At 34.1% G+C, this 26842-nt stretch overlaps 1 protein-coding gene across 1 annotated transcript in view; it reads right to left on the bottom strand.

Moving 5' to 3' along the window:
- LOC141451453 (uncharacterized) overlaps positions 1-23815 on the bottom strand; it is a 167362-nt gene extending 143547 nt beyond the window's left edge. Inside the window, exon 1 of the mRNA XM_074122850.1 lies at positions 23532-23815. Coding sequence (XP_073978951.1) covers positions 23532-23661 — 130 coding nt within the window. The 5' untranslated portion in view covers positions 23662-23815. The remainder of the gene's footprint in view (positions 1-23531) is intronic.
- Between the last annotated feature and the right edge of the window lie 3027 nt (positions 23816-26842).

Here is a 26842-nt window from a genome sequence, read left to right as displayed (position 1 = left end):
GACGGTTTGCAGCTGTTCCAGAAGTATCCGCAGGACTTTAAGCGTCGTTTCGTCACTGTGGATGAAACATGGATACATCACTACACTCCTGAGACCAAAGAACAATCTAAACAATGGGTTACCAAGAGGGAATCTGCGCCAAAAAAGGCGAAGACCGTTCCTTCGGCCGGAAAGATTATGGCGACTGCCTTTTGGGATTCGCAAGGAATAATCCTCATCGACTATCTGGAAAAGGGTAAAACTATTACAGGTGCATATTATTCATCGTTATTGGACCGTTTGAAAACCGTGCTGCAAGAAAAACGCCCACGATTGGCCCACAAAAAAGTCCTTTTCCATCACGTCAACGCACCAGCTCACACCTCAGCAGTTGTGGTCGCAAAATTAATGGAAATAGGGTTCCAACTCGTTTCACATCCCCCCTATTCTCCAGACTTGGCTCCCTTGGACTACTATTTGTTCCCCAATATGAAGAAATGGCTGGCGGGAAAAAGATTTTATTCAAACGAGGAGGTGATTGCAGAAACGAATGGCTATTTTTCAGACTTGGACAAATCTTATTATTCGGAAGGGATCAACAAACTAGAGCAGCGTTGGACGAAGTGTATAAGCCTAAAAGGAGACTATGTTGAAAAATAAAAAAGGTTTACCCCAAAAAATTAAGTAGTTTTTATTTTTGCACGGACTTTTCAAACGACCCTCGTAAGCCACACAGCGCTGGAGACGTTTCTTCCACTTCCCATAGCAGTGCTCGAACTCCGATACTGGAATAGCCTTCAGCTGGTCTCGGTTACAGCCGTTTGAATGTTTTCCACTGTCCCAAAATGAGTTCCCTTGAACAAATGACCCTCATTTTCTGGAACGTGTCCATTACTGGTGACGAGTCCTTGGGTGTTTGAGTACGATCCAAGAAACGTGGGTGTTGCATCACGATAATGCTCCTTGTCACACAGTAATTTCAATAAACCAGAGTTTTTGGCCCTGTAAAAACATTCCTGTGGCTCCTCAGCCTCCTTATTCGCCTGACTCCTGAGTCCTTGTGACTTTTTTTCTCTTCCCGAAGTTGCAAAAATCACCTCAAGGGAACTCATTTTGGGACAGTGGAAAACATTCAAACGGCTGTAACCGACCAGCTGAAGGCTATTCCAGTATCGGAGTTCGAGCTGTTGCTATGAGGAGTGGAAGAAACGTCTCCAGCGCTGTGTGGCTTCAGAAGGAAGTTATTTTTAAGGTGACAATATAGAATTGTAATTCTTTTCGAATAAAAAAATTTAAAAAAATCAGTCTCATTACTTAATTTACAGACCTCGTACATGCTGTGAAGGAAAACCTTGGAAAATATGCCGATTTTTCACTTTTTACGCTTAAAATTAAAATCTTATTTGGAAAACTTGATTCTATGGTATGCTTTTTTTCTTTTTGTACATAGAGAGATACGTTAGCTAGTGCTTTCGGAAAATCATTTATTAATACAGAAAATGTGGTACAGAAATATTTATTTTTGTCCTTCATAGAAATATAATAAATCATTTTCTTTGTTAATAATTACCATATTTATTTGTATTCTTTAATATAAAACTGTTATTGTTCTTTTTCGAGTGTGAGTGTTAGGGGGGGGGGCGTTTGTGCGACTTCAAACAGCTTTTTCTTTGTAAAGCAGAATAATGAAAAGCAAGAAGGATCTTGTAAAACTTGCTGTCTTAAAAAAAAGAAGGAAAAAATAGTAATTTTTACTTGAAGCTTTTGATGAACTTTCCCCCCCCCCTACATTCATCGTGTTCTCCTTTTCTTGAAAGAGATGAAAGAACATCCTCTTGCTCCAGAACACCACCGGAGAACTTGACTGAGATAAAACAAAAAAAGTGCTTGATGGATATATTATACTCGTAGTTTTTTTTAAAAAAAAATGCTTTTAAAGAATTTTCTATAAGTTACTCCTGAGGGACGCTTTCAACGAAAACAAAAACATAAACCTGCCATTTCTAGTTAAAATCTCTTTTCAAAGAAATGGCTAAAGTGTAAAAGAGAATGCTCATAAGCTGCACATTTTAAATTGATAAATATTCTTCAAAAGGATTTTTACTAAACTTTTGCCAGAACTGTCTAAAAGTCTAACTGTGGCATTCAGAAAAAGAAAACTATTCGATTGTGGCATTCGATTCATGCGATTGTCGATTACATGAATTCCATTCTCTGTCATTAACAATGTATTTAGCGATTCGTCACTACGATAAACTGGCTTATATTTCACCAAGTATGATTTAGGCTTAGAGTGCTTTAATGGCAGAAAGGATAAGAGATTTGGGAGGAAATAATTATCTTTTATAAGGATCTTTCTTTTAAGGAGGAAATCGTAAGACGTATACCACCCTAAGTAATGACGGAATCCAACAGAAGAACTTATCAGTGAGAAACACATAGAGAGTTGTCTATTTATTTAATTCTCATTAACCAATTGGAAGTGATGAACAATTCAGCGCTACTTCACCAATAACTCCTTTTTTTTAAATTTATTTTGTAATTTACAATCTGTATAAAAATATACAATAAGTAAATAGAAGGAAAATAAGATGAACCAGTGCGGCAAGAGCAGGAGGAGAGAAACTACCCAGCGGTAGCACTCTCTATAGGAGAGAGGAGAATGTGTGGAGGAGAGTGTGAGGAAGAGAATAGGAGGAGGAGAGAGGAGAGATAAGAGAATAATGGCGTTTAGGTCCTCAGCCTACAAGAAAGTCGCGGGGCCACTGGCGAATCAGTCGGCGAGAAGTATTAGGGATGTAAATGTGGAGAGAGTGATGAACTGGTGCGGGAGGAGAGCAGTAGGAGAGAAACTACCCAGCGGTAGCACTCACTATAGGAGAGAGGAGAATGTGTGGAGGAGAGTGTGAGGAAGAGAATAGAAAGAGGAGAGAGGAGAGATAGGTGAATAATGGCGTTTAGGTCTTCAGCCTACAAGGAAGTCGCGTGGCCACTGGCGATTGAGTCGGCGAGGAGTATTAGGGATGTCAGAGGAAGCGAGAGACAGTACAAGAGGATTAGAGCTAGTCGAGAGAGTAGTGTGGAATTTTTGATATTTAGTCTTAGGGTGTTGGTCTATAAAGGGAATGTTGAGGTCGGTGAGAAGAGTGAGGTTAGTCACCGTAGAAAGGAGCGTCAGCTATCTGTCGGCAGTAGTTTTGACTGAAATGTCCTGTACAGTCCGTATGTTTGTAGGTTTGGCTGAACTCCACAGCTTTAGTCCGTAAGTCCACATAGGTTTGAGGATAGTACTGTATATTAACCGTTTGAGTTCAATGGTCAGTTTAGAGCGTCGTCCAAGTAGTCTGTAAAGCAGTTTCGCACGTTTCGTCATTCACCAATAATTACGTTAAAAAAAAAAAAAAAAACTGAAGGATTCATGACAAAAAAATAGGACCGCAGGGTTGTTAAGAAGGAAATGGCAGGTTGATGAGGGTTCTGTATTCTGTCGCACACCTCGGTATAGCAGCTACACTAATTCATATTCTGGGTACCACCGCATGAAATGGGAAAGAAATGCAATCTTTAATATCATCTCTGGAGTGGTTTTCATTTAAGTCCATTTCTTAAAAATGAGAATTTCAGCGACTCTTTAATTTCTCGATGGTATTATATAAACATTATGGTCGTACATTTCACTGTAATGGCACGTTAATTGAAAGCGTTAACACATTTAATGAAGTTTCCACCCTAATAATAAAATGAAGTGAACAAGGAATGTGTTTAAGCCAACATTAAAGCCGAATTTACTTCGTCGAATGATTTATTAACCTTAAAATAAAATTGATATCAGAATGATCAATGCTAAATAAGAAAACACTTCCGCCCCGTTTTCATTTAAATAGACCAAAAAAAAAAAAGGAAATAACATAAAAACATCTGTGCCAGCAATATTTTATCTCATTAAACCATTTCCACAGTTTTATCTAGAGTAGTTGGGACCTCTTTTTTCTTTGCTGAATGTAGGTTCGCTTTCTTTGTGGCTTATCTACGGGAGGGCGACGGCAAGTGGGCTAGTTAACGACTCAACTGGGCTGGAGTTAAGGTCGTTAGCAGATAGGCAAGGTAGGCGGAGTTTCGAACCTTTAGAAGAGACAAAGAATGCAACCAACAGAAGCCATCAATTTTAGTTAGCTATCATCAATACGGTCTTACATTTCACTATCATTATCGCTCTGGTTAACACATCGATTATATTTATTTTTTTTAAAGCTGTTATTACTTCCTCTTAGTTTAGGTAAGAGGAGAAATATTTGACATCGGCAGTTGAATAAAAATTTAAGCTCAATAATCAGACAAACAGAATCAAAACAATTCATCTGTTTTCAATTTCAACAGCACGTAAAAAACACAGAAAGAATGCCCTAATCAAACTGGCATAAATAGCTATTTAGATAATGTCTATTGTCTTCACACTGTGTATAAGAAACAAAATAAACAATAACGACAACTAAAAAACACAAAAAATAAGAAATTAATGTAGGCTACGTGTACGCGAGCGAGAAAAGAGAGAGTGAATATCTCTCTCTCCCTTTTTGTGGTGAGTGCTTTTTCGTGGCGATCACCCAAACGCCTAGGATTTGATTGATACAATAATAATAAAGTCTTAATAGGGTGAAGAATTAATGCCAGTTTCAGTCATTATAAATTTTATTATGCCGAGCTTTCGACCTTGGGACTAGGTCATCTACAGTGCTAATTTACAATATACTGTTTTACATCATTAGAGGGTTGGTGTGTCTTCTGTCTTGTCGGTTCTGTACACTCGGTCCATGAACAGACAAGACAGAAGACACGCCAACCCTGTAATGTTGTAAAATATTACTTTGTAAATTAGCCCTGAAGATGACCTAGTCCCTAGGTCGAAAGCTCGGCATAACAAATATATCAATGACTGAAACTGGCAGTTATTTTTTTCATCCTATTGAAACTATGAATCAGTCACCAAAAACAATGAACAGTAATAAAGTTTTATTTACACCCTTTACATATAAAATGCCACTCTTTTTTGAAGGTTTACAATTCAAATTGTACATTCCATATTTAAAAATATTTATAAATATATACTGAAGTAAAGAATGAAACCAATTACAAATAAAGTGATTTCAACCAGAAGAATACCTCAAGAACATAAACGAGAGCAAAAAACAGAAAAGATCAGTTTACTGCGGCAGCGAACGAACGACAATCTTTTAACTGGCCACTACAAACTGCAGGAGCGTATGGGCCTGTCTCAACAGTTAGCCTTTGTCGATATTTCAGAAGGAAGTTAATGGCTGAGAGTTTGGCCCTTTGGTGAAGAAATACTGGAACCGTCAAGCTTTATCCAGGAATTCCTCTATAAACACTCCAAGTCAGAACTGGAGGAGTGCTCCAACTCGAGCATGCTACAAGAAATCCGGGAGTGGAACTGACTGAATGGTCAGCCCTCCACAGAATCTAATCTAAAGTTACGAACAATTTTTTAAGTTAGACGATTAAACTTTTAGAATGCACCTAACAAGAAGGATGCTTCATGTTTCTACAGATGTAGGAGAGTTCATTTTTGTCTAAAACGGAAATTCCCTTAATATTAGTGTACCTTACTTTTACAATTTTTCATTGCATATTTTTGTGAGGGTTTCAACCTCTCGCCCCTCCTTGGGTGCGCTTCTGGATTCGAATTCAAATTGTACATTCCAAATTTTAAAATATTTCAAATATATACAGAAGTAAAAAATGAAACCAATTACAAATGAAGTAATTCAACCAACATAATACGAGAGCAACAAACAGAAAAGATCATAATTTGACACTCGCATAAGTTTACGGCAGCGAACCTTTAAATCTAAAACTATATGAACTGCCAAGAGATGAGAAAATGAGAGGAAATTACAGATACTTTGAGGCGTGAGAAAAACTGTCGATCAATCAAGGTTCTATTAGATAAAGCCATCCAAGTGTTTCTTACCTGATATGTACTTATTTTTTTCTCAGAGAAATTATAAACACCAGCTAGAAGATAGTACATCCTTACTAATGGGTCAGGGATCAGTTCATAGCTTCAAAGAGTCTCGCAGCCAGTTGTTAGACCTTAAGACGATTTAGGAAAGCTTAAAGCAGCTGAAGTTGAAGTGGTTTCCCTTTCTTTAATAAATAATAAACGTTACCAAAACTTTACTCGGCTGCTTTAACACAGGCCGAAACAAATTAAGTTATCTCTTAACTTTAAAGGCAGAATAATCTGTTGCAAAACACTCTCTCAATTGGCTCGTTCTGTAACAGTTTTCAACGAAAATTGGAAAATATTAAAAAGGATCAAAACTACGGCAATTAGAGAAGATCTGCAAATATGTGAATAAATAATATTGTGGCATATTTTCGGGTAGAATAGTGGGCCCAAAATGTGAAAATGGAAGACGGCCAAAAAGTCAAAGAGTTCCTGGTTGCTGGAAGTCACAGTACAACTTAGGAAGAAATGAATCATGTAAGAGGGAATCCCAGGTAATGAGGAGAAGTCATCCTCTTCTTAAGTGCCGCTAATTTCTTCCTAAAAGAATTGAATTGAGTCACCTATGAAGGAATCAGTTCTGTTCGTGGTTATTTTTTAAGTGAATTATTGAGAAAACTGATACATGCAAGAACTAGCGCACACCTCGAGAGGAGAATTGTCCCAGCTGTAATACTCCTTACCACGCTGAGTTAATTGCTCTCGTCACCTAAAGATAGAAAATCGCGAGGCCATTGGCGCTTTAATCGCCTGAGTCGATACAAAGTGAGAGGTAGTGGACTAAATGATTAGACCGGGAAATACTGGGATTAATGGATTTTCTCGTCGGGCTATAAGGTGGTCTAAAGGAACTTCCAAGTTCTCTGTGGACTTCGTTTACAACGAATCCAAAAGCGGACTTGTTTTGTTCATCATTTTTCACGAGATCTCCAGCTTACGTTTAAGCTGTGATAAAGTATGAACTTTAAATGTTCTTCGATTCCCTAGTAAATTTACAGTGGTCAAAAAAAGTATTCATACACTAAGTTTTTTTTACTTTATCTACTGAACTTCTGTTTCAAATTCGAAAATTGTGGATGTCTTCCAGAAAAGAGCTCATAACCAATTTAAAGAAATCATGGGCAGAAATCACATCTCAAGAGACACTAAACCAGGTGGAATCTATGCCAAGGAGGCTTCAGGCAATAACCAATGCAAAGGGATTGCTTACAAAAATTAGGTCTTTAGTTTTGCGTTAATTATAACATTCAGACTGAGTGTTTGAATACTTATTTTGCATACAATAAATTATTTTGCTTCTTTTTAATCAATTCTTTATGTTTATAAAAGAAAATGAGAGCATTAAATTCATTGTTACTATCTTCGATTTCAGTGCTGAAGAAATAGTCATCCTAGAAACAAAAGATCAGTAGATAAAGTAAGAAAACTTAGTGTATGAATACTTTTTTTGACCACTGTATGTAGCTACGCCTGGTAGTTTTACTGGTGAAAAGTCATGTAATTTCCCTCTACTGTCCAGGGTTGTCATTAGAGATTCTTTGGCACCCTGAAGGTACAAATATGGTGTTTAATTTTTGTAAACTTCATAAATTTAAGAAATTATTAGAACTTCTTCCAGAAAAATCGATTTAAAATTAAAAAGAAAAGAAAAATTGACTCAGTAAAGTGGTTGTCCAAAAAGACAGGAGAATGTCTGGAAGTCTCTTTGGACAGAATTACGTTTTTTTATCTGAACATAGTCCATGAAGTTGTGTGGTGGATTGACAGTGCGGTTTGTGCTTTCTTTTTGATAATCGAAAAGATAATCGATAAGAATTACAAAGAAGCCATCATTTTTGTCCATACGAAAGTCATTCATGTTAGCAAATTATAATTTCATCAATGAAATCATGCCATTCATATGAGTGTCATTTAAAGTTTACGGAAATGCGGTACGAGTTGCATTGCATTAAGATAGAGAGAAAAAGAGACGCCCTAGGGTTTTGTGACCGCTAATCACTTGCGTCTGTTTCACCATAAATACGTATAATTCCGGTGGGATCTCTAAATCGATTACTATGCTCGCTCCTAACAAGGGTGAAGAGGAAGTAAAGTAAAAAAAAGAAATAGAATTTTGTTACGTTTTACGTAAAAAGCATACGAGTAGTAGTACAGGAAAGTAAATAAAAATTTTATTCATGTGGCAAATAAGATAGACAAGAAGTGTTGCAGGAGGACAGATTGTTTCAATAAATTCTGCTATAATGTGGTGAACGTGTGCGAATGTGGCTTAGATAGAGATGTAAGGAGCTATTTGCCAGCAGAGTGCAGGTAATGTGTGCTATATATCTTGCTAGGCTAAAGCTGTTTCCAACACTTTGCTTTTGCTCCTTTTCGGGCCTTCTGCTTGCTTTACTCCCGTCTCCACTTATACGTAACTTCTCTCTGTATCCTGTTTCAAAGAGAACCATCCTGCCACTAAATTTTGTGATCTTATTTATCCAGCCAATGTAATTTATTGCTATCGCTGATTTTATCCGTCGTAGGGGAGGGGGTGTATTCTTGCCCTTTTTCCGACTTTCCTCCATCATCAGAGGATTGGTTAATCAGGTGGTTATAGAGAGTTTTAGTCTTTAACCAGGTTTCTACGTTGCTCAGAGTCAGCAAGTGTAGCGTCAGACGAGTAAATACAGAAGGATTATGTTCATTTAAATATTATTCCGAAGTAAGTTGACGTAACATCGTATGGGGTGGGGACTATGGTGGAAAAATCACTGTTCTTCAATAAATAATTTTCCAGTCTCGTAACTTCCTTTAAATGATAACAGGAAGCCTTTCGGAAGAAGTTTTGGAGTTGAAACTCTGTGAATATGTAACATTATATTACAGAGAACTGTCTTTATATTGAGAAGAGTGAATATATGGGTAACCACGCCCATATTTCTGTGAACATGGGCGCTACAAAAATCAATTTTTTACATATTTTCTTTTCGCTACTTTGATAACAACAGAACAAATATGACATTCTTCAGTTTTTTTTTCTTTTTATTTAGTTATTTAATTTTATGAAGAGTTAGAAATTCGGTGGTAAGAAATACTATGGAAGTAGAGAAGAACATTCTCCAAAGAATTACGGAGAAAAGGTTGGAATGGCTCAGACATGTTTCAAAGATGGAAGAGCAAAGGATTCCTAGACGAATCATGGAATGGGACCCAGAGAGAGAAGAAGGAGAAGATGCAGGCCGAAGCTGTCATGGCTGAAGGTGGCTAAGGAAGATATGGCTGGATATGGCGTTTCAATTGATGACGCAAAAAACCGAGAGATTTGGAAGAGAAAAATAAAAAATTAAATGAGTTTGAAATAATTATGAAATGTTTAAGACTGGATTAAAAAGAAACTAAACACACATGTTGATAGAATATAGAATATACGAGGGTCGTTTGAAAAGTCCGTGCAAAGTCAGAGAGATAGCACCACTGGCGCGTATTGAGGTTATGTTTAGTTAGTAGCATCTCTTGGAAGAACACACACCAAGTTTCAGCCAGATCGGTCTATTTCTTTGTGTTTGGCATTCGTTTGAATCGAGGAAGTCGAGTGATTTTCAAAAAAATGGACGAAAAAGAATTTCGTGTGTTGATTAAACACTACTTTATGAAAGGCAAAACGCCTCAGGAGACTAAAGAGAAGCTTGATAAACATTATGGTGACTCTGCACCTTCGATTAGAACAGTTTATAAGTGGTTTCAAAATTTTCGGAGTGGCCATATGGGCACAAGTGACGCTGAACGTTCTGGACGCCCTGTTGAGGTTACTACTCCAGAAACCATTGATAAAATCCATGATATAGTGATGGATGACAGAAGAGTAAAGGTGCGTGAGATTGCTAGTGCTGTGGGCATCTCGAATGAACGGGTACATAATATTTTGCATCAACATTTGGACATGACAAAGCTATCCGCAAGATGGGTGCCGCGATTGCTCACGCTTGACCAAAAACGAAATCGTGTGAAGTGTTGCAAGGACGGTTTGCAGCTGTTCCAGAAGAATCCGCAGGACTTTAAGCGTCGTTTCGTCACTGTGGATGAAACATGGATACATCACTACACTCCTGAGACCAAAGAACAATCTAAACAATGGGTTACCAAGGGGGAATCTGCGCCAAAAAAGGCGAAGACCGTTCCTTCGGCCGGAAAGATTATGGCGACTGTCTTTTGGGATTCGCAAGGAATAATCCTCATCGACTATCTGGAAAAGGGTAAAACTATTACAGGTGCATATTATTCATCGTTATTGGACCGTTTGAAAACCGAGCTGCAAGAAAAACGCCCACGATTGGCCCACAAAAAAGTCCTTTTCCATCACGACAACGCACCAGCTCACACCTCAGCAGTTGTGGTCGCAAAATTAATGGAAATAGGGTTCCAACTCGTTTCACATCCCCCCTATTCTCCAGACTTGGCTCCCTCGGACTACTATTTGTTCCCCAATATGAAGAAATGGCTGGCGGGAAAAAGATTTTATTCAAACGAGGAGATGATTGAAGAAACGAATGGCTATTTTTCAGACGGACAAATCCTATTATTCGGAAGGGATCAACAAACTAGAGCAGCGTTGGACGAAGTGTATAAGCCTAAAAGGAGACTATGTTGAAAAATAAAAAAGGTTTACCCCAAAAAATAAGGTAGTTTTTATTTTTGCACGGACTTTTCAAACGACCCTCGTAGTGTCGTCAGATAGGGATACATAGAATGAAATATAATATAATTTTCACTTGTAGAGGCTGTATGTTTTTGTAAGTACCTACTTCTTTCCGATGGCCCTTCACGTGAATTATCTTTAAGGGAGAAATGCCCAATTTTTGAAATAAAGAAGCAGGACTGTTTAAAAAAAAACATTGATTAACTAGGGATAAATTCTTTTTGGCGGAAAATCTTTCGAATTTCCTTATTTTACGGCAAAATTTTCTACTTTATCCATTTCAACGAAATATACACAACAGAAAGCTTCATGAAGTATTATATTTGTCATATCAGTTGGCCATTGATGTAAGTTATATACCAGAATTATTTTTAAAAAACTAAATTTCATTGATAGCGACCTTATCTCTACGTCAGTCCGCGAAGTTTTCACCTAGTCCAAGTTCGTACATTTTAGTGTTGGGAAATTAGATCTTTCAGAGCAACCGAGTTTCATCTGTCAGGTTTCTCTGAGTTTAGATTTTCATCACTAGATCTGACCACTTTGATAATTTTCAGCTGTCTTCTTTATCAGTAACTTATAACGTTTCTCATGTAGTTAACTATCATTATTATTGTCAATTTCAAGACTGAATTTCAGCTCGCTGGTATTCTTTCATCGGAGAATATCTTTTTAGCTATATACCTAATTTATACTCTTTTTTTAAACTTTTGTTTGTGGAAATGAAAAATATTCTCACAATTCAAAAAAATGGAATATACATTTATATTTATATACATATTTATTATTGGATTATATTCTAGCCAATAACTCTCTGGAGTCGACAAAGTCCACTGCTTAATCAATCAATGACATATACACAGTAGGACAACAATGAAACCATACATGACAAATCAATGACGTATGAACTTTAGCGTTAAGAAGTGTGGCGGAGTGGGGGGGAACAAAGTGATCAACAAATCTGATGTGAACGCACAGACATGACTTCCCCTTCTTGATCGATTGATTGAATTTTTGGTTTTCAATTCAAAAATCTCTCGAAACTGCGCACCCATTGTACGGGTAGCCTTATCTCTCTCTCCCCCCACCCTTCTCCCTTTGATATTCCACCATATTTATCAGATAAAGATACATGTTGAGAAGTTCTCGCTTTCTGAATTGGTGCATGTGCGTATGTGAGTTACGGCACGTAGATGGTCCAGTGCCAACAATTAGAACGGAACAGTGTATCTGCAATCCATTCAGCTATTTATAAAAATAGAATGACGTAAATAAAGTCAATTTGTAGTCCATAATAAACAAAGGAGTAGTTGGTTTTTATTTTCTCAAAAAGCTATAAAAGTTAGTCTTTCTAAAGTATATTTTAGGTTATTTTGAGTTTTCTATTGCGCTATTGAACGAATCTTTTGGGGAAAAAAACATACAAATTTACAAACAAAGAGACAAAAACTGATTCATAAATTATTTATAAATCAGTTTTCTATATAAAATAATATAAAAATTACCCAATAATTTTAGAAAAATATTTTTGATTTATTCTTGTTGCCCATTTTTTAATAATTATTCTTGATTACCAATATTCATTGTTATAAGATACAATTTTACCATCTTTTGTTTTAACAAAGTTAATTGTTGACTTTCCTAGATGAAAGCAATTATTGGTTTATTTCAAATTCAGTCGCCCAATTTGGAAATCAATTGGCCATATCAACAGAGTCCTTGAAGTTTATTAATATTTAATTCGTATGTTTTCGTATTTGGTTCATTTAAAAATTTATTTTAACACTTTAAATGCTAACAAATCAAATAATATAAATATTTTGACGTCTTTCAGTTCCCAATAATGAGTTAACATTTTACCGGACAATAGCAATAAAAAGCGTTGCCAAAACTGGTAACAGCGATCGTGGGCAGGTCTTACCGGATTTTAAGAATGTGGATAACGGAAATCGCAGAAACAACTGGGGGGGGGGGAATGGAAAGTTGCCTAAAAGATTTTTAAAAAATTACATTTTTGGGGGCATTTCAAGTGATCAATTATCAGTGTAGAAGAACCTATAAATGCAGTAGGCAAAAGGTAGCTTGATGCAAAGTGCCTGTAGAAAGCTACGCGACATCCGTTACAAATTTGCCGCCAAACCAACTCATGGTTTGCTTTAGATCGTTGGCCGAACATCCTGCCGTTTAGGAGATGCCGTAAAGATGACAGTGACGCTAAACAAAAAGTCACCTTATACTGAACAGCAAGGATATGTGGCCAGTAATGCCGATAAGATCATCAATTCGAGACCATCATTCCACTAATACCCGTCTCCCCTAATCAATCCATGTGATCATTAGTAAATTAGAATCGTGAAGCAATAGTTCAGGAGCCTCCTTAGTGGGAGTTCCTTAAGCTCCAGAAAGGTACACCTTCTTTCCTTAAATGATAATAACGCCCCAGTCAGACATGACACTCCAAGGGTGCCAAGATCCCTAAAGGAAGTGACTAAGACCATCAATTTCCCAAAGACCATTCATAATTAATATTAAATTTATTGGTTTTAGTGATCGTAAAAATATTATATTAAGGATATATAAGGGCAGTAGATCGCGAGGCCACCTTCTCTTCAATCTCCTTGGAGAATTACTCCTGGTAATGTGGAGGAAGATAGGTGTTCTATGAGAGGGTTAGGATGAGCTGGTGTAGAGGAGTGAAATTTGAGAAAACGAGTTTTAGGAAGACCTGTAATGAAAGGGATTTTGAGGTCATTATGGATAGTGAGGTTAGATACATAGAACGGAGCGTTAAGAAGTATTCGAAGTATTTTCTGACTGTAATGTCTGGAGGCGTAGAGAGTTGGAACGCTTAGTCGATCCCCATACTTGGATTTTTAAAGTAAAATAAGGAAATTCACCAACTAAGTAAAGCTAAAAAGTGCAGAGTTAAGTTTAATTAGACGTGTGAGAAAATAAATAATATGGATTCGCGAAGGTTATACCACATAATTATAACTTTTTAACAAAATGACAGGATAGCATTTTTTTTTTTCAGACGTCAACTTCAAAATAATCACGAACTATGAAGCATACATCGAAAGCACAAATCAGTTGGCAACTAAAAGGATAAATAATTATTGAAAAAATATAAAAGATGGCTTATCAGACAAATTTTGAACAATAATCTTTTCTCACAGTATGATTTTAGATATTTTAAAGAATCATTTTTGTTTGAATTTGACCTAATTAGAATTCCTAGTGAATTTAATTAAATATATTGTGTCTAAAAGTAATAATTATGAATAGTCCTTGGGAAGAGTTGGTGGTCTAGCCACTTCCTTTAGGGATCTTGGCGCCCTTGGAGTGTCCCAGTCTAATTACACTGACGCTCCAACACTCACCCGATACACAAAGGGCTCCAGAGACTTGAAACTGTTGTTTGGTTTTAGATAATAAGGGAAATTCCCAGCCTCATTCCAATTCGAGCGTTTTCAAAATCCCACTTTTATCTTACTTCTTCCGCTATTTCGTAGTAACTCGAGATTTGTGCGTTAAAAAATCGTTAAAGGCAGAGAATCTATTCAATAGAGAAGCACTTTTGCATTGTCAACTTAAGATTTGCAATATACTTTTAAACACTTAAGTACTGTATAATTACAAAGACAATGAGAACACATATTAACTTAAATGGTACTTTAATGGGTGCTTAATCCATCTCTTTCTCCACAACTTATTTAAGAAGGATTTTCTTGGAAAAGTGTTTTGAATAAAAGTTTTAAACTTTACTATAACTAGCAAATGAGTATTAAAAGATTAATTAGAGCTGTTTTCGGGAATATCTCAAAAAACTCGTAAATGTGGAGCATTTTCGGTTAACTTATTTTGTCAAAAAAAATAAATAAATAAAATAACGCGAGCAACCACGGATATAATCAGTGATATTACCCAGCACTGCCAACCTAATCACATTTTCAAAGTAGTTAATTTCTAGTGTTAATTATTTCTCTTTTTTTTCTTGTAGACTTTTAGTTTTTGATCATTTGCATATAGTTGCAAATGTTACACCCTAGTAAGGGCTAACTTATCCCAAAAGTATAAATAAATAAGTACATCTAGGAAGGTCCAAGTTACTTTTTATTCTCAACTTCCTATGCATAGTTCAACAGCCAGTACAGCTGGTTTCTCTTAATGGACTACCATCTTTACTGACTTCTGGATAAAAATAGAACATGTCCAGTAATACCCTCCAGAGATAGAACGACAGAAAACATTCTGTCTAAATGTAAAACTAACATGCCATCTCGCAATATCTTCCTCTAAGAATTTTGTTTACCATGTGGTTTTAAAAAAGTTGTAGGTTAATAAAAGGTCTCAGACCTTTTATAGTATGTGCGCCTGTGCCTATAAAATAGGTTGCAAACATTTCTACTACTTTTCCATTTTTATGTACACAGTTCTGCAAAAACATCATGTACCTACTTTCTCCTATATTATGGACAGTATGAGCAATAAAAGTAATACTTAGGTAGCATTAGTAGTTGCAACTCTGGATGTTACTACCTAATACTATAACTATAGCGTGGGGGGGGGGGGGGGTTCAGTTTTACTAGGCTGCCAATGGTCGAATAATTTTGCTGTATGACGGATACGTATGAAAAATAAAGTTTGATATTTTATAAAGTTAAAAAGAAATTAAATATTCTGTCAGGATGCACAGAATCCAAACCAATAAAAATCCAGAAATGGGATGAACAGCTTCAACACCAGCCATTGCAGAAGTCCTCAGTTACGTAGAAATAATGTTTCTAGGGCGAAATCGTTTTAGGACAGTTCTGGGTAGGGCAAAATTACCTGCGAAGCTAATATGAATTATGTTACTGGGTTCGATTCCCGGTCTTTAGGCCTTGGATTTTATTTAATGGTTAATATAAGAAATTTACAGTAAAGTATGTTTGCTAGTCGCCTCCGTCCACGACACCTAATTGGTAGTTGGACGTAAAGCCGGCCTGAAAAAATAGGCGATTACTACTTACTTACTTACTACTTCTGGGGAGGGATTGAGGTAGTGTAAAGCATCATTTCTGGATAGTGGGCAGTTTTTCAATTTGAATTATTTTTGTAAGAATTGAATATATTTTAAAATTCGGAATTGGGAAAAAAAGGTGTAAGTTACAACCTTGAGAATAGATAGTAAGATGTGATTTCCTTTTATCATTTAGTACAAAGAATCTGTACAACACGGAAATCGATTAATATTTTTGAAAAATTCTAAATTTTAATGAGAATTTTTGAAATTACCATCTTGAAAAATGACCTGCATGCGTGCCAAAAGTGTAATTTCAGATTTTTCTAAATTTTTTATCGATATTATTATAAGCGTTTTTTTTTTTTTTTGTATTCACGCTGAACTGAACTCTTAAGTAATAAACATCATGCCTGTTACTCGTAGGTTATCAATAAATAGTACAACATATATTGTTTACTGATAAGTGATATCACACTACACGTAACAGGCAAGTTTAAACAATAATCAAAATGATAAGAATTTCAAAAAAACAATAAACAAAAGCCTCCCATAGCTGAACTGAGTCACGCACATGACCTATCTGAGTCACAATGCGCTTAAAGAAAGTTTTGGAACGTCATCATTCTCAGGAGGCCATTGTGCTTGATTTACTTGGCAAATAATACAAATGATTTGTGTTTGTATCTTTGTGGTACGTATTTGTGGTGTACATCAGTTACGTACCAACCTTCCGCTTTCTGCAATTAGTAAATTGTAATTAACAAAGTTCTCTCCAACGGAAGTGTTGTATGACAAAAAGGTTTAAAGGAAGGAAAACATGGTCGTGTATCTCTGGCTCCTACTTTCACTTGAACTTTTACGCCATTCATCTTGAACTAATTTCTCAAATTCCCCAGACAACTAAGAAAAATAAAAATAAATTATCTATATCTATTGAATAAAACGTAAATCAATTTCAGCGAAAAGTTCTGGACTTGGTTTCCAAAATTTTTTAAAAATCTAAATACTCATATGATTTTAACTTACTATTCGTTCTTAAATATTCAGCTTACAAAACTTCCTGTAATTTCAAAACACATTTATTCATTACTTTCATTTAAAACTGTACATTACAATGAAATAACAATGTAGAAAGAAGTCTGCCTTTATGGCTCCCTAGAGCTGCCCAAAACTATTCCTCTTTGAACAATGATTCAAATAAAAGTGAATGAAATTGTAAATTCAAAGATTAGAGATCATTACAACAACAATAAAAATCTAGAATTCCACTTAGTAAAGTGGTATTTGCGATTAAGAAGGCACAACCAAGCTACAGTAAAATCGGAAACACTTTGTGTCCCATTCGACAGAAGCAACTCAACTCACATGAGTGAAATACTGTGCTTTTCATATTTGATTAAATATTATTTAGGTGTCAGAAGCGTACAATTATAATGAAATATCATTTTAGAAGTTAGCCTGTCTTTAACCATCTGTAAATTTCACTTTAATACATTACCCTGAATAAAGATTAAATTAAAAATAAGTAAGTACAGACTAGTTTTTTCAGGCAATTCTTTCAGGCGGACTTTACAACCAACTACCTAATTAGGAGTTGGAGGATGGAGGCGACTAGCAAACATACTTTATCAATAAATATCTCATATTAATCCCATTAAATAAAGTCCAAGGCCCAAACAGAGAGAATCGAACCCACTAACCAACAATACATCTTAGCTTTGCGGGTTTAGCCTATAACAGCCTAACATACTTTACTATAAATTACTCATATTAACCATTAAATAAAATCCAAGGCCCTAGATAGGGAGAATCGAACCCACTAAACCAACAATACATCTTAGCTTTGCGGATTTAGCCTATAACCTCCCAACATATTTACTATAAATTTCTCATATTAACCATTAAATAAAATCCAAGGCTTTAGATAGGGAGAATCGAACCCACTAACCAACAATACATCTTAGCTTTGCGGGTCTAGCCTCTAACCTCCTATCATACTTTACTATAAATTTCTCATATTAACCATTAAATAAAATCCAAGGCCCTAGATAGGGAGAATTGAACCCACTAACCAACAATACATCTTAGCTTTGCGGGTTTAGCATATAACCACCCAACATATTTACTATAAATTTCTCATAATAACCATTAAATAAAATCCAAGGCCCTAGGATAGGGAGAATCGAACCCACTAACCAACAATACATCTTAGCTTTGCGGGTCTAGTATCTTAACCACTCGGCTAACGTGGCACGTTAAAATAAAAATAATAAACCAACATTTACAGAATTCTTTGTACAAAATTTAAAGGAAATCTTTAAAATAAAGTGTCCAACTTATTTTCCCCAAATTTAGAATTAGTTTCTATTAATATCAAACAACTAGACAGCTGATAAATTACTCTGAAACAGCACTTTAGAGGTACTTTCCGGTTGGCGAATTCGATCGGCCTTTATAGGAAGGTAGAAAGCTGCACCACTGTGTTAGTGTCAGAATGGACAGTTAAGCTAAAGTACAGTCTAAGTTCTGTTGGCACTTGCCGTACTAGAACTAGCAATAACGATTTAATTTGAGTATGATAAGAAAACCACGGTACTAATTCAGATAAGATTTTATTCGCCCATAACTTTCTATTTATTCTTTTGACTGTACAGGACACATTTTAATAACAATAACAATAACGATATGCATAAAAAGAGATTTCTACGTAGGAACACAGATTGCATGTTTAGAGATAATAGTGTTGACATAAGGTAGAGATGTACTTAATTTCGTTATCTTGAGTTTCAGCTATGAAATAATAAAATTCTACAATAATTATCACAATTAATTACAACTTTAATAGCATCATATATTTTCTTCTTTGGGCGGTTAGATTAGGAAATTTACTTAATATACTTAATGTATTCGGGAAAACAGTTAAATCTTTTTTAATGATAAGCTGGAAAGCTTTAGAGTTTAGATGATAAATGTGGCTGCTGTAAATAAATGTTCCATTTTTATTTTATGCTTTAAATGCTTCTTTTTTACTTTTTTTGTTTACATTTAATGTTTACGTATGTTTTTTATGTAACATATTTACGAACTTATGAGATAATATTAAACGTTGCAGAATCTGCAATGAATCATCCAGTAATTTTGTTTTCATTTTTTTACCTCCTTGCACGCAAAAAGGAATCATTGCAAGATCAATCCGATTCTTGAAATCTGATTCTCCAGAAACATTTTCTCAAAGAAAAAAAAAAATGAGCCGTAAACGAAAAATCATGGGAATATTTTGAATTCGGTGGTCACTTCACAAACTACGATTTCATCAATATTCGCCTTCACTTCATGGGAACTTAATTCTTTTAGTTTTACTTCGAGATCTAGCCAAACATGGAAGACTAATTTATTGAAAACATTTTTCACCAAATTTCAAAATTTTAAAGTTCTCGGAAAACTTCCCCTAAACAAGCTCATCTATTTTTATTAAAAGCGTGCCAAACATCTGAGCTCATTGGTATACTAACTTCCTTTTTTGAAATCAATACTAAATTTCAATTTATAAAAAAAAAAAGAAAACCATCATTAAATATGCCCTGTCGATCTTTTCGATTTATTTTCTTGTCGCCATTTTATAATTGAAATTGAAATTGAAAAGTTTATTTACAATTTAAAAACAGTTGTACAAATATTTATACAAAAGGAGGTTTCAGGCTGCAGTGCCTATATCGTATACTCTCCACAACCGTGACCATTTTATAAAAAATATAAATTAAACCGAAAAATTATAAAATTCCAAATAAATAAATTGAAAAGAAGTTCCACTTTTTTACCATCATCGAGCAACATCAAAAAGAGCAACCTTACTTCTGGGTTCTGACAGAATATACGGACTGGATCTCATTTCATTAAAGTTTCAAAGGGTTCTTTTCACGAGCTGTAAGCAGGATTAAAGGGCGGGAAATTATTTCTCGCGTCCAGCTGATTCTTGATCATTTTTTTTTATTTACGGTTCCATTGCTTTTTCTGAAGAGAATTATTCCCAACAGTGAAGCGGCAAAACGCAGTAAATTCATAAATAATATCTTAATTTTACAATTGTAAATTTAGTTCTTTTTAAGCACATCAATACCTAGAGGCTTCTAGAAACTATTTCAGGGCTCTGAGTTTCAGTCAAACTGTACGTCAACATGCAGTAAATTTTCTTCTTAGGCTTCAGTAGTCTCTGTTTAAAATTTAGGTGATATGAGCACTTCCAGCATCCTTAGATTCAGAAATTTGATAGCAGTGGCGGCTCTTTAACGTCTTAATCTCATGATAAAGAAAGAAAAAATAGATAGGGTAATTTGAGTTCAAAGATAGTTTTAGCCAAGGCTATTTCTGACTTTAGGATTCAGCAATGTTGACGGTGTGATTATGGCAGCATCAGTGCCAGTAAAACTTTTTCAGGCAATTAGGCGTGTCCCAATCATTCGTAACCTACCATCTACGAATCTAATCTTCTTAATGCACATTCAAAAATTAAAACTTCGTTTCAGTTTGTTACGTCTATCATTAGTGTTTGAAACTTTTCTTTGAAGTGGCTGTGGGGAATCTGTGATGTCAAGATTCATTCAACCTATCAATTTACTGCACTGAACACTTCAAAAATTGCAGTCAATTTTTTTTTTTAGTCGATATAAGTGTTAGTGCTCAACATATGTGTTTCTATTTTAGAGTATTGCAATAACTATCATGTGGTTTGTGTGTTAAGAAACATTATTAGTATTTAATGTGCTTGTATGTTAATTTGATGGTTGATCAGGTTTTGGGTGTTGGAGTCGGAGAGAGATAAAATGTGGTAAATACCATATTAATTGTTAATTTGTAAGATTTATTTTCATACATGTACCAATATTTATTGTTTGTAGAAACGAGTTATGAGTTATGAGAAAATAAACTCCGTTGCCCATTATCCTGGTGTTTGATCTGGATCCAATACAATAAGTTTAAAAATAAAAAGAAAAATTGTGAATAGCGGTGAGAGAACGTTGTGATTATCGAAGTATTTTAAATTGGACTCAATGTGGATGACATTAAATTAAGAAAATATGGTTCACTGTTCTTAGTGATTGATTCATCAATCCAGAAAAAAAAGGAATAATGCTAATTTCAGTCATTTGAGAAGAAGTTCAGAAGCAGACAGGATAGAAGACACTCCAACTCTACGATAAGAATGTTAAAACATTATATTATCAACAAGCCCTGAAGATGGCGTAGTCCTTTGGCCGAAAGCTCGGTAAAAATAAAAAAAAAAAAATAATGAATTGACATTGTTTTTCCTTCCTTCTAAATCAGAAACCTTATCTTCCTCAAAGGGCCTCGTTAGTATTGTGGTAAAGGGCACCAAAAGTTTTATTCATGAAATCCTTGTCTTCAATTCCCTAACGTCTAGAATTTTGTCATTGATTTTATTCAATTATACATTCATTTCAAAACAAGATGTACTATTACTTCTACTGAAAATTAATGTTCTACCATTGGGACTAATATGCTAGACAGTAGCAACTGGTTGCAAGACTAGCTCACATAGTAATTACTCACAACATCAGCAATAATCAATGTTAATCAATGCAATATGTTCCTCCATTAATAAATAATGTATCCTTCTACTTTAATAATAGAAAAGCTGGCAATATACAATATTTTACATACAAAAGGATATTAAATCATTCGCTACCCCCTCCCACTAAAAAATAAAGGGAGAGAAAATGGGAAAAATCTAAAAAAAGAGGCAATTTTGGGGCACAAACGTACCAATTTTTTCAAAACAAAACACATTCGCTGTACATGACTTATGATTCTGAGCCGCATCATAAATTAACAAAAAATATTTTGTTAGTAAAAAATTAATAATTCAAAAATTTCCACCGAAATAGTTAAAAAATATTTTGGGTTTGCCCACTCGCGGCGTCAAGATTTCGAATTTCAGTTATAGCACTTATCATGGTCGTTTTTTGCTTTGTTTGCCTACAAAATTATTAAAAACAAAACTTTTGATCATAGTAAGACATACTGGCTCATAATCAACACATCTAAGGCCACATAATATTTACCAAACAAATTAAGCAAATGTTATTTTCCAAAGTTTGTCTCCCAGAAAACTTATTTTTCCCAGTTACTGAAGAATGTCACGTCACCACAGTGGTTCAAAACGTAGAACTAATAAAATTTGATTTTGGTAGACCACTTGGGTATATTTGGGGCTCCACTCACCATCCTTATTACCATTATTAAATAATATATTTCATTATAACATTAATGATATTTATAGTTATTTTATTTTCTTTCTACATGTATATGTTTTAACTAAAACGAACTTATTAAAAAGCGAAGCATTCATGATAACTATACAGGGTGATCCATTTAAAACGCACCAATCGCTAATAACTTTTGAGAAAAGCGGAATTTCGAAAAAAACCCACGAAGTAAACTACTGGTCTAGTTTTCAAATTTTCCAACCCCGATTTCCCAAAAACGTGTATTTCTGGTGGAAAATTAATATCGCAAACCGTTCACGAATAGATAAAATTGTAACTTTGGTCTTAAAAATCTCGACTAATATTAGAGATATCAAAACGGGATTAACGTCATTTTTCATAGTTTTTTATGTAGTTTCTTAATCATAAGTCAAAATCAGTAGTCTTTATGAAACCTCAATCAGGGTTTTGGCCATAACTCCGCCAAAAATGAAGATACATCATCGGGGGTGGAAAAATTGAAAACTAAACCGAAAAAAAACATATAGTTTACTTCGTAAGTTTTTTCGAAATTCCGCTTTTCTAAAAAGTTATTAGCGATTGGTGCGTTTTAAATAGATCACCCTGTATAATATCAATTATTTGCATATGAATTAAGTATGATTAATGTGAGTAAATTAGCAGTAAGCGTCTAGCTCTTTGTTAAAATCGTTCACAGTAAAGAAAAAGTTGCAATAATTATTAATGAGGGAATCTAACGTTTAAAGAAGTGTTTAAAAGTCGAAGGTCAGACAAAAATAAAAAAAGATTTGACAGAAATAAAAAGCCTGACAAGGATAATGTAATATATACTGTAATACAGTTGGAGAAATGTTCGTTAATTGAGGAGAGGTCAAGGAATGAATTAAAATAAAAACCCCAAAAAAACCGTTGCTCCCCAATTCTGTTTGTTTAAAAATTTTATTTTTGGCCCAGTCATTATTATTAAGGTACAATTTGTTAATGAATTTCTATCCACTTTATTTAATAATAAAATGAACTTTTAAAAATAAAATATTTATGTGACGTCATTGGCACAGGGCCAAAATTATTTTACTGTTTTGATTTCAAAAGTTTTTGTTTTTTCGAAAGAATCACATAAATTGAGTGACATTTGTTTGATTAAAACAGAGTGGGCAATTTGTTTACTAAAGTTTTCTAAAATTAGCCGACAAAATTTTTAAAAAAGTGAGTTTTTCCAATTGTATAAAATATTTTATATTATATTAAAATTTTAAAAAAAGAAAAATGGTTGATTTGTCGTAAAATGCATTTTTTTAAAAAAATATACAATTAGGCGATTGAATAATGCTAATAAATTAAAAATCAGAATACAGTAATTATGATTTCATGAGCAAAAAATCATTGTAATATTCAAATTCTATGAATTTCAAAATGAATTTTTAAATTTTTTAGTTTGTTAAATCTTTAAACCTTTAAATTCCCAAGTGTCTGCGTTTTCATTCATCTTTGTTTTTTAAATGTAAGTAATTTACAAAAAAAAAAAAAATGGAATTATTCTTATATTAAAAAATAAAGACCTACTATTAAATTGTTTGTTTTTTTTTTACTACTAACCAACTGCAGAAAAAACACCCCAAAATCTAGTAAATGGTAAAATATATTCCCAGAATGTTGTTGATTCTTCTCCATAAACCATTTGTTCTTCGCAGACACCATAAACGGCCGTTTTAAACATATCTCTCATTGTGTTATCTAGTTCGTAAAACTTTTTTCACCAGTTTAACGGTCGACATAGAAACGATATAATTTGAACAGCGATCGACACAACACTGAAGTAAAAATTTTCAACCGGTATTCTCAGTTACTATCAGTGAGAAATACTGAGTCGGTACTGCTTGGCGAGCCGTTTTGGTGATATTATCAAGTGAAGCAGCACTATCGCTACTTGTCGGCAGCTTGGTAGACTATTTTTTTCTTACTTTCTTTATTAATACTTTTTATTTAAATATTATTGATCAATTAATTTAAAATTATTATAATTCTTTATCAAATTAAAGCGTCATTGATTATCAAATTGGATTTAAATCCATTTAAGGGCTCACAAAATATGGAATCATACACATCCATATAAACTCGAACTAATCTAGTCTATTTCTCCAAATTTCATTAAAAATAAGTTATCTGCCTCTTAATTCTCAGTTCTTTGTTCGAAAGATGCCTTAAAATCCTTTTAAGAATTAAAAAATACTCCCGAATGAGAGTTTCTGGGCTCCAGTTTTTTCCAGTACTGTGGCCTCTTGACAGTGTATTCTCGTTAGATACAATCTTTCCTTTAGCAGACAGTATGCACCTTCAAAAAAGCCTCTTGGATAGAAGAGTCCACGCTCTTCCACTCTTGGATATTGATATTTGAGAAGCAATTTTTTAATTAGTAAATTTTAATGAAAACATGTTAAGTTCTTTCTATTAAGTTTTTATCTTACATCACGCCAATTTTATTTTATTTTTAATTTATATTATATTTTTCCATCAAGTAGTTATAATCTGTTCATGATTAAGTAAACAATAATAATAATTCTTGGTTCACATCCAGGCGCGCTACCTTTTTGGTTATATCTTTCTAGAATCTTCTATTGTTTACTGTTGGGATAATACCCTAGCTGTAGCGAGGGTACAATATCCAGAGGCCGGTAGTGCACTAGAAAATTCCGGCACCAAAGGGCCTTCGATGTTGTTGCGCCTTAAAATTAAAACAAATAATAATTGTAAACATTATTATTATACTTCTTAAATTCCTCTCACTACCGGTTCTTATTGTACATCGCTTACAGAATTTACTAGTTTGTGATTGGTCTCCCAATATTATAAACTCATAGATTATTGGTATTCAAAAGATACTTTATTCTTTATTTTCTAAAGTGACTGTCCGTTTAGAAAATTATGGAAGAGATGTAACTAAGACGTAGAAAAAACGAATGTTGTCCTTATTTTATTTTTATTTTTGGCCAAATAAATAAGACTCAACTCTGGGTAAATTACATAAATAATATGTGTGAAATTGAATAAGTTATAAATACCATAATCAATAATGCTTAAATTGTAGCTAACCAAATTATATTTCTGATTTACAATGTCCCTGAAGATAGAGAAAGTATGCAACCCAAAGCTTGGGCAATAAATTAATAAATTAGAAACGCTGCATCATCGCCCACTTCACCTACTTCCTAAGATTGTTTGGTCAAGTTGAGTTAAGGCCACCTGATTTATAATGATGTTTCTTTTTTAAGAACATTCAGAGCTTACTTTTAAACATTTTACGATTAGGGCCCCAAACTCATAAGGAGCTCTAAGAAAACATTAGTTTTCACTAAATTAGAAATTCTATTTACTCAACTCAGGTAAACTTATTTAAAATTTAATCTTGCATTTTACTTCAATTCATCAAAAGTTATTTAAGTTTGCATATAGAAAGATGATAAGCACGTGTATAATTTCTACTTCAATTCAATCTTAGTTGACAGGGTTACACAATTCTCTCTCTTTTTCTCAGTGTACATATATTTTCCTTGTTTAATTTTTCTATGTTACTAAGTTTTTTTGAAACCCATCTCTTCTGCTATATGCTTATGGGATGGCCAATGCAGTTTCAAATAAACATATAGCATCTTCGGGTGATTTTCGGTCACTACTTAAAACATAGTTATAACTCTGAAATACAAAAATTAACTATTACGGCGGAGAGAGTCGTTTTTATATGGGGTACACATTATTGGGGGATTTTAATCTTATTTAACAGGGGAAATAATAGGAGTTTATTGATGAGATTAAATTACAGTTGGAGAAATATATACGAGCAAACTAGTACAACTTACTAAATTTTATGAAACTTATCAGAAAAAGAATGAGCCATGAAAGCGGAGGGCCAATTTTTAAGATCACAGTTTCACCAGATTGGCTTGTTATAAAAAGAAGATCTGTTATAAAACTTCAAAAAAGTATTAGATGACTGTAACATAATTTATAAAAAAAAAAAAATAAAAAAGGAACATTTAAAATTATGTGACTATGAAATATTATAAAGTTGACATACGTTAGGTAATTAGAATAACTTCGCAATGATTTCGGGGATCTTTCGAAATAGAAATCGCCAGGAAGGTGAAATTTCGGGTACAGAAACGGTTGGAAGGTATTCTTAATAATGTAATAAAATACCAGCTAATTGTTAAAACTCAGTAATTTGTAAATAATAATTATAATAATAATTAATCGCTAATCTCTAATAAATAAATAAGGGGTTTTAAAACTTCTTTGTCATTTTAAAGGCGAGCTAAAATTATTTAAGGTACAAAGATCTTGAATCGAAGATTGTACTTACAGGAATTAGATTGCCAATATTTGCCAAAGTATCATTACAGCTACAATGAGCTAAATGCAAGGTGGAATCCTATATTCCGAACACGAGACCTTCAACTGTCTTCAATAGAGGCTCAAGCAGCGCAATTTGGGAAGGGAGAGTAGAAGTAGAAAAAAAAATCGAATGCACAAGACAAGCAGAGAAGATGTGGGATTAAGAAAAAATTCATGGGAGATGCTCTCAGTGTACCTTGTTCAGTTTTCCTTAATAGCAACTTGTGACGTGTTTCTACGAGAAAATAAGCACCGACTTTATGTGAGGATGCGACTTGAGTTCAAGGTTACTGACTGAATTTCCAATAATTTTGTTTTAAAAAAAATGTATTTGTTTAATTTTGACTGAAATGAAGGCATAATAACATTAGAGCTATTCAAACCTACAATTACAGCTATTTAAAAAATAACGAAAGTCTAATAAAAACATCAATAAAAAATTCTAATTAATTATATTAAAAGAATACAAAATTAAAATTTTAATAGTCTCTACATTCGAATCCATTTCTGAAAGAAGA

This window comes from Rhodnius prolixus, unplaced genomic scaffold, assembly GCF_049639745.1.
Source record: "Rhodnius prolixus isolate KJV_2025 unplaced genomic scaffold, Rpr scaffold_8, whole genome shotgun sequence".
Taxonomy (NCBI): domain Eukaryota; kingdom Metazoa; phylum Arthropoda; class Insecta; order Hemiptera; family Reduviidae; genus Rhodnius; species Rhodnius prolixus.
This window is presented reverse-complemented; position numbering and strand designations above follow the sequence as displayed.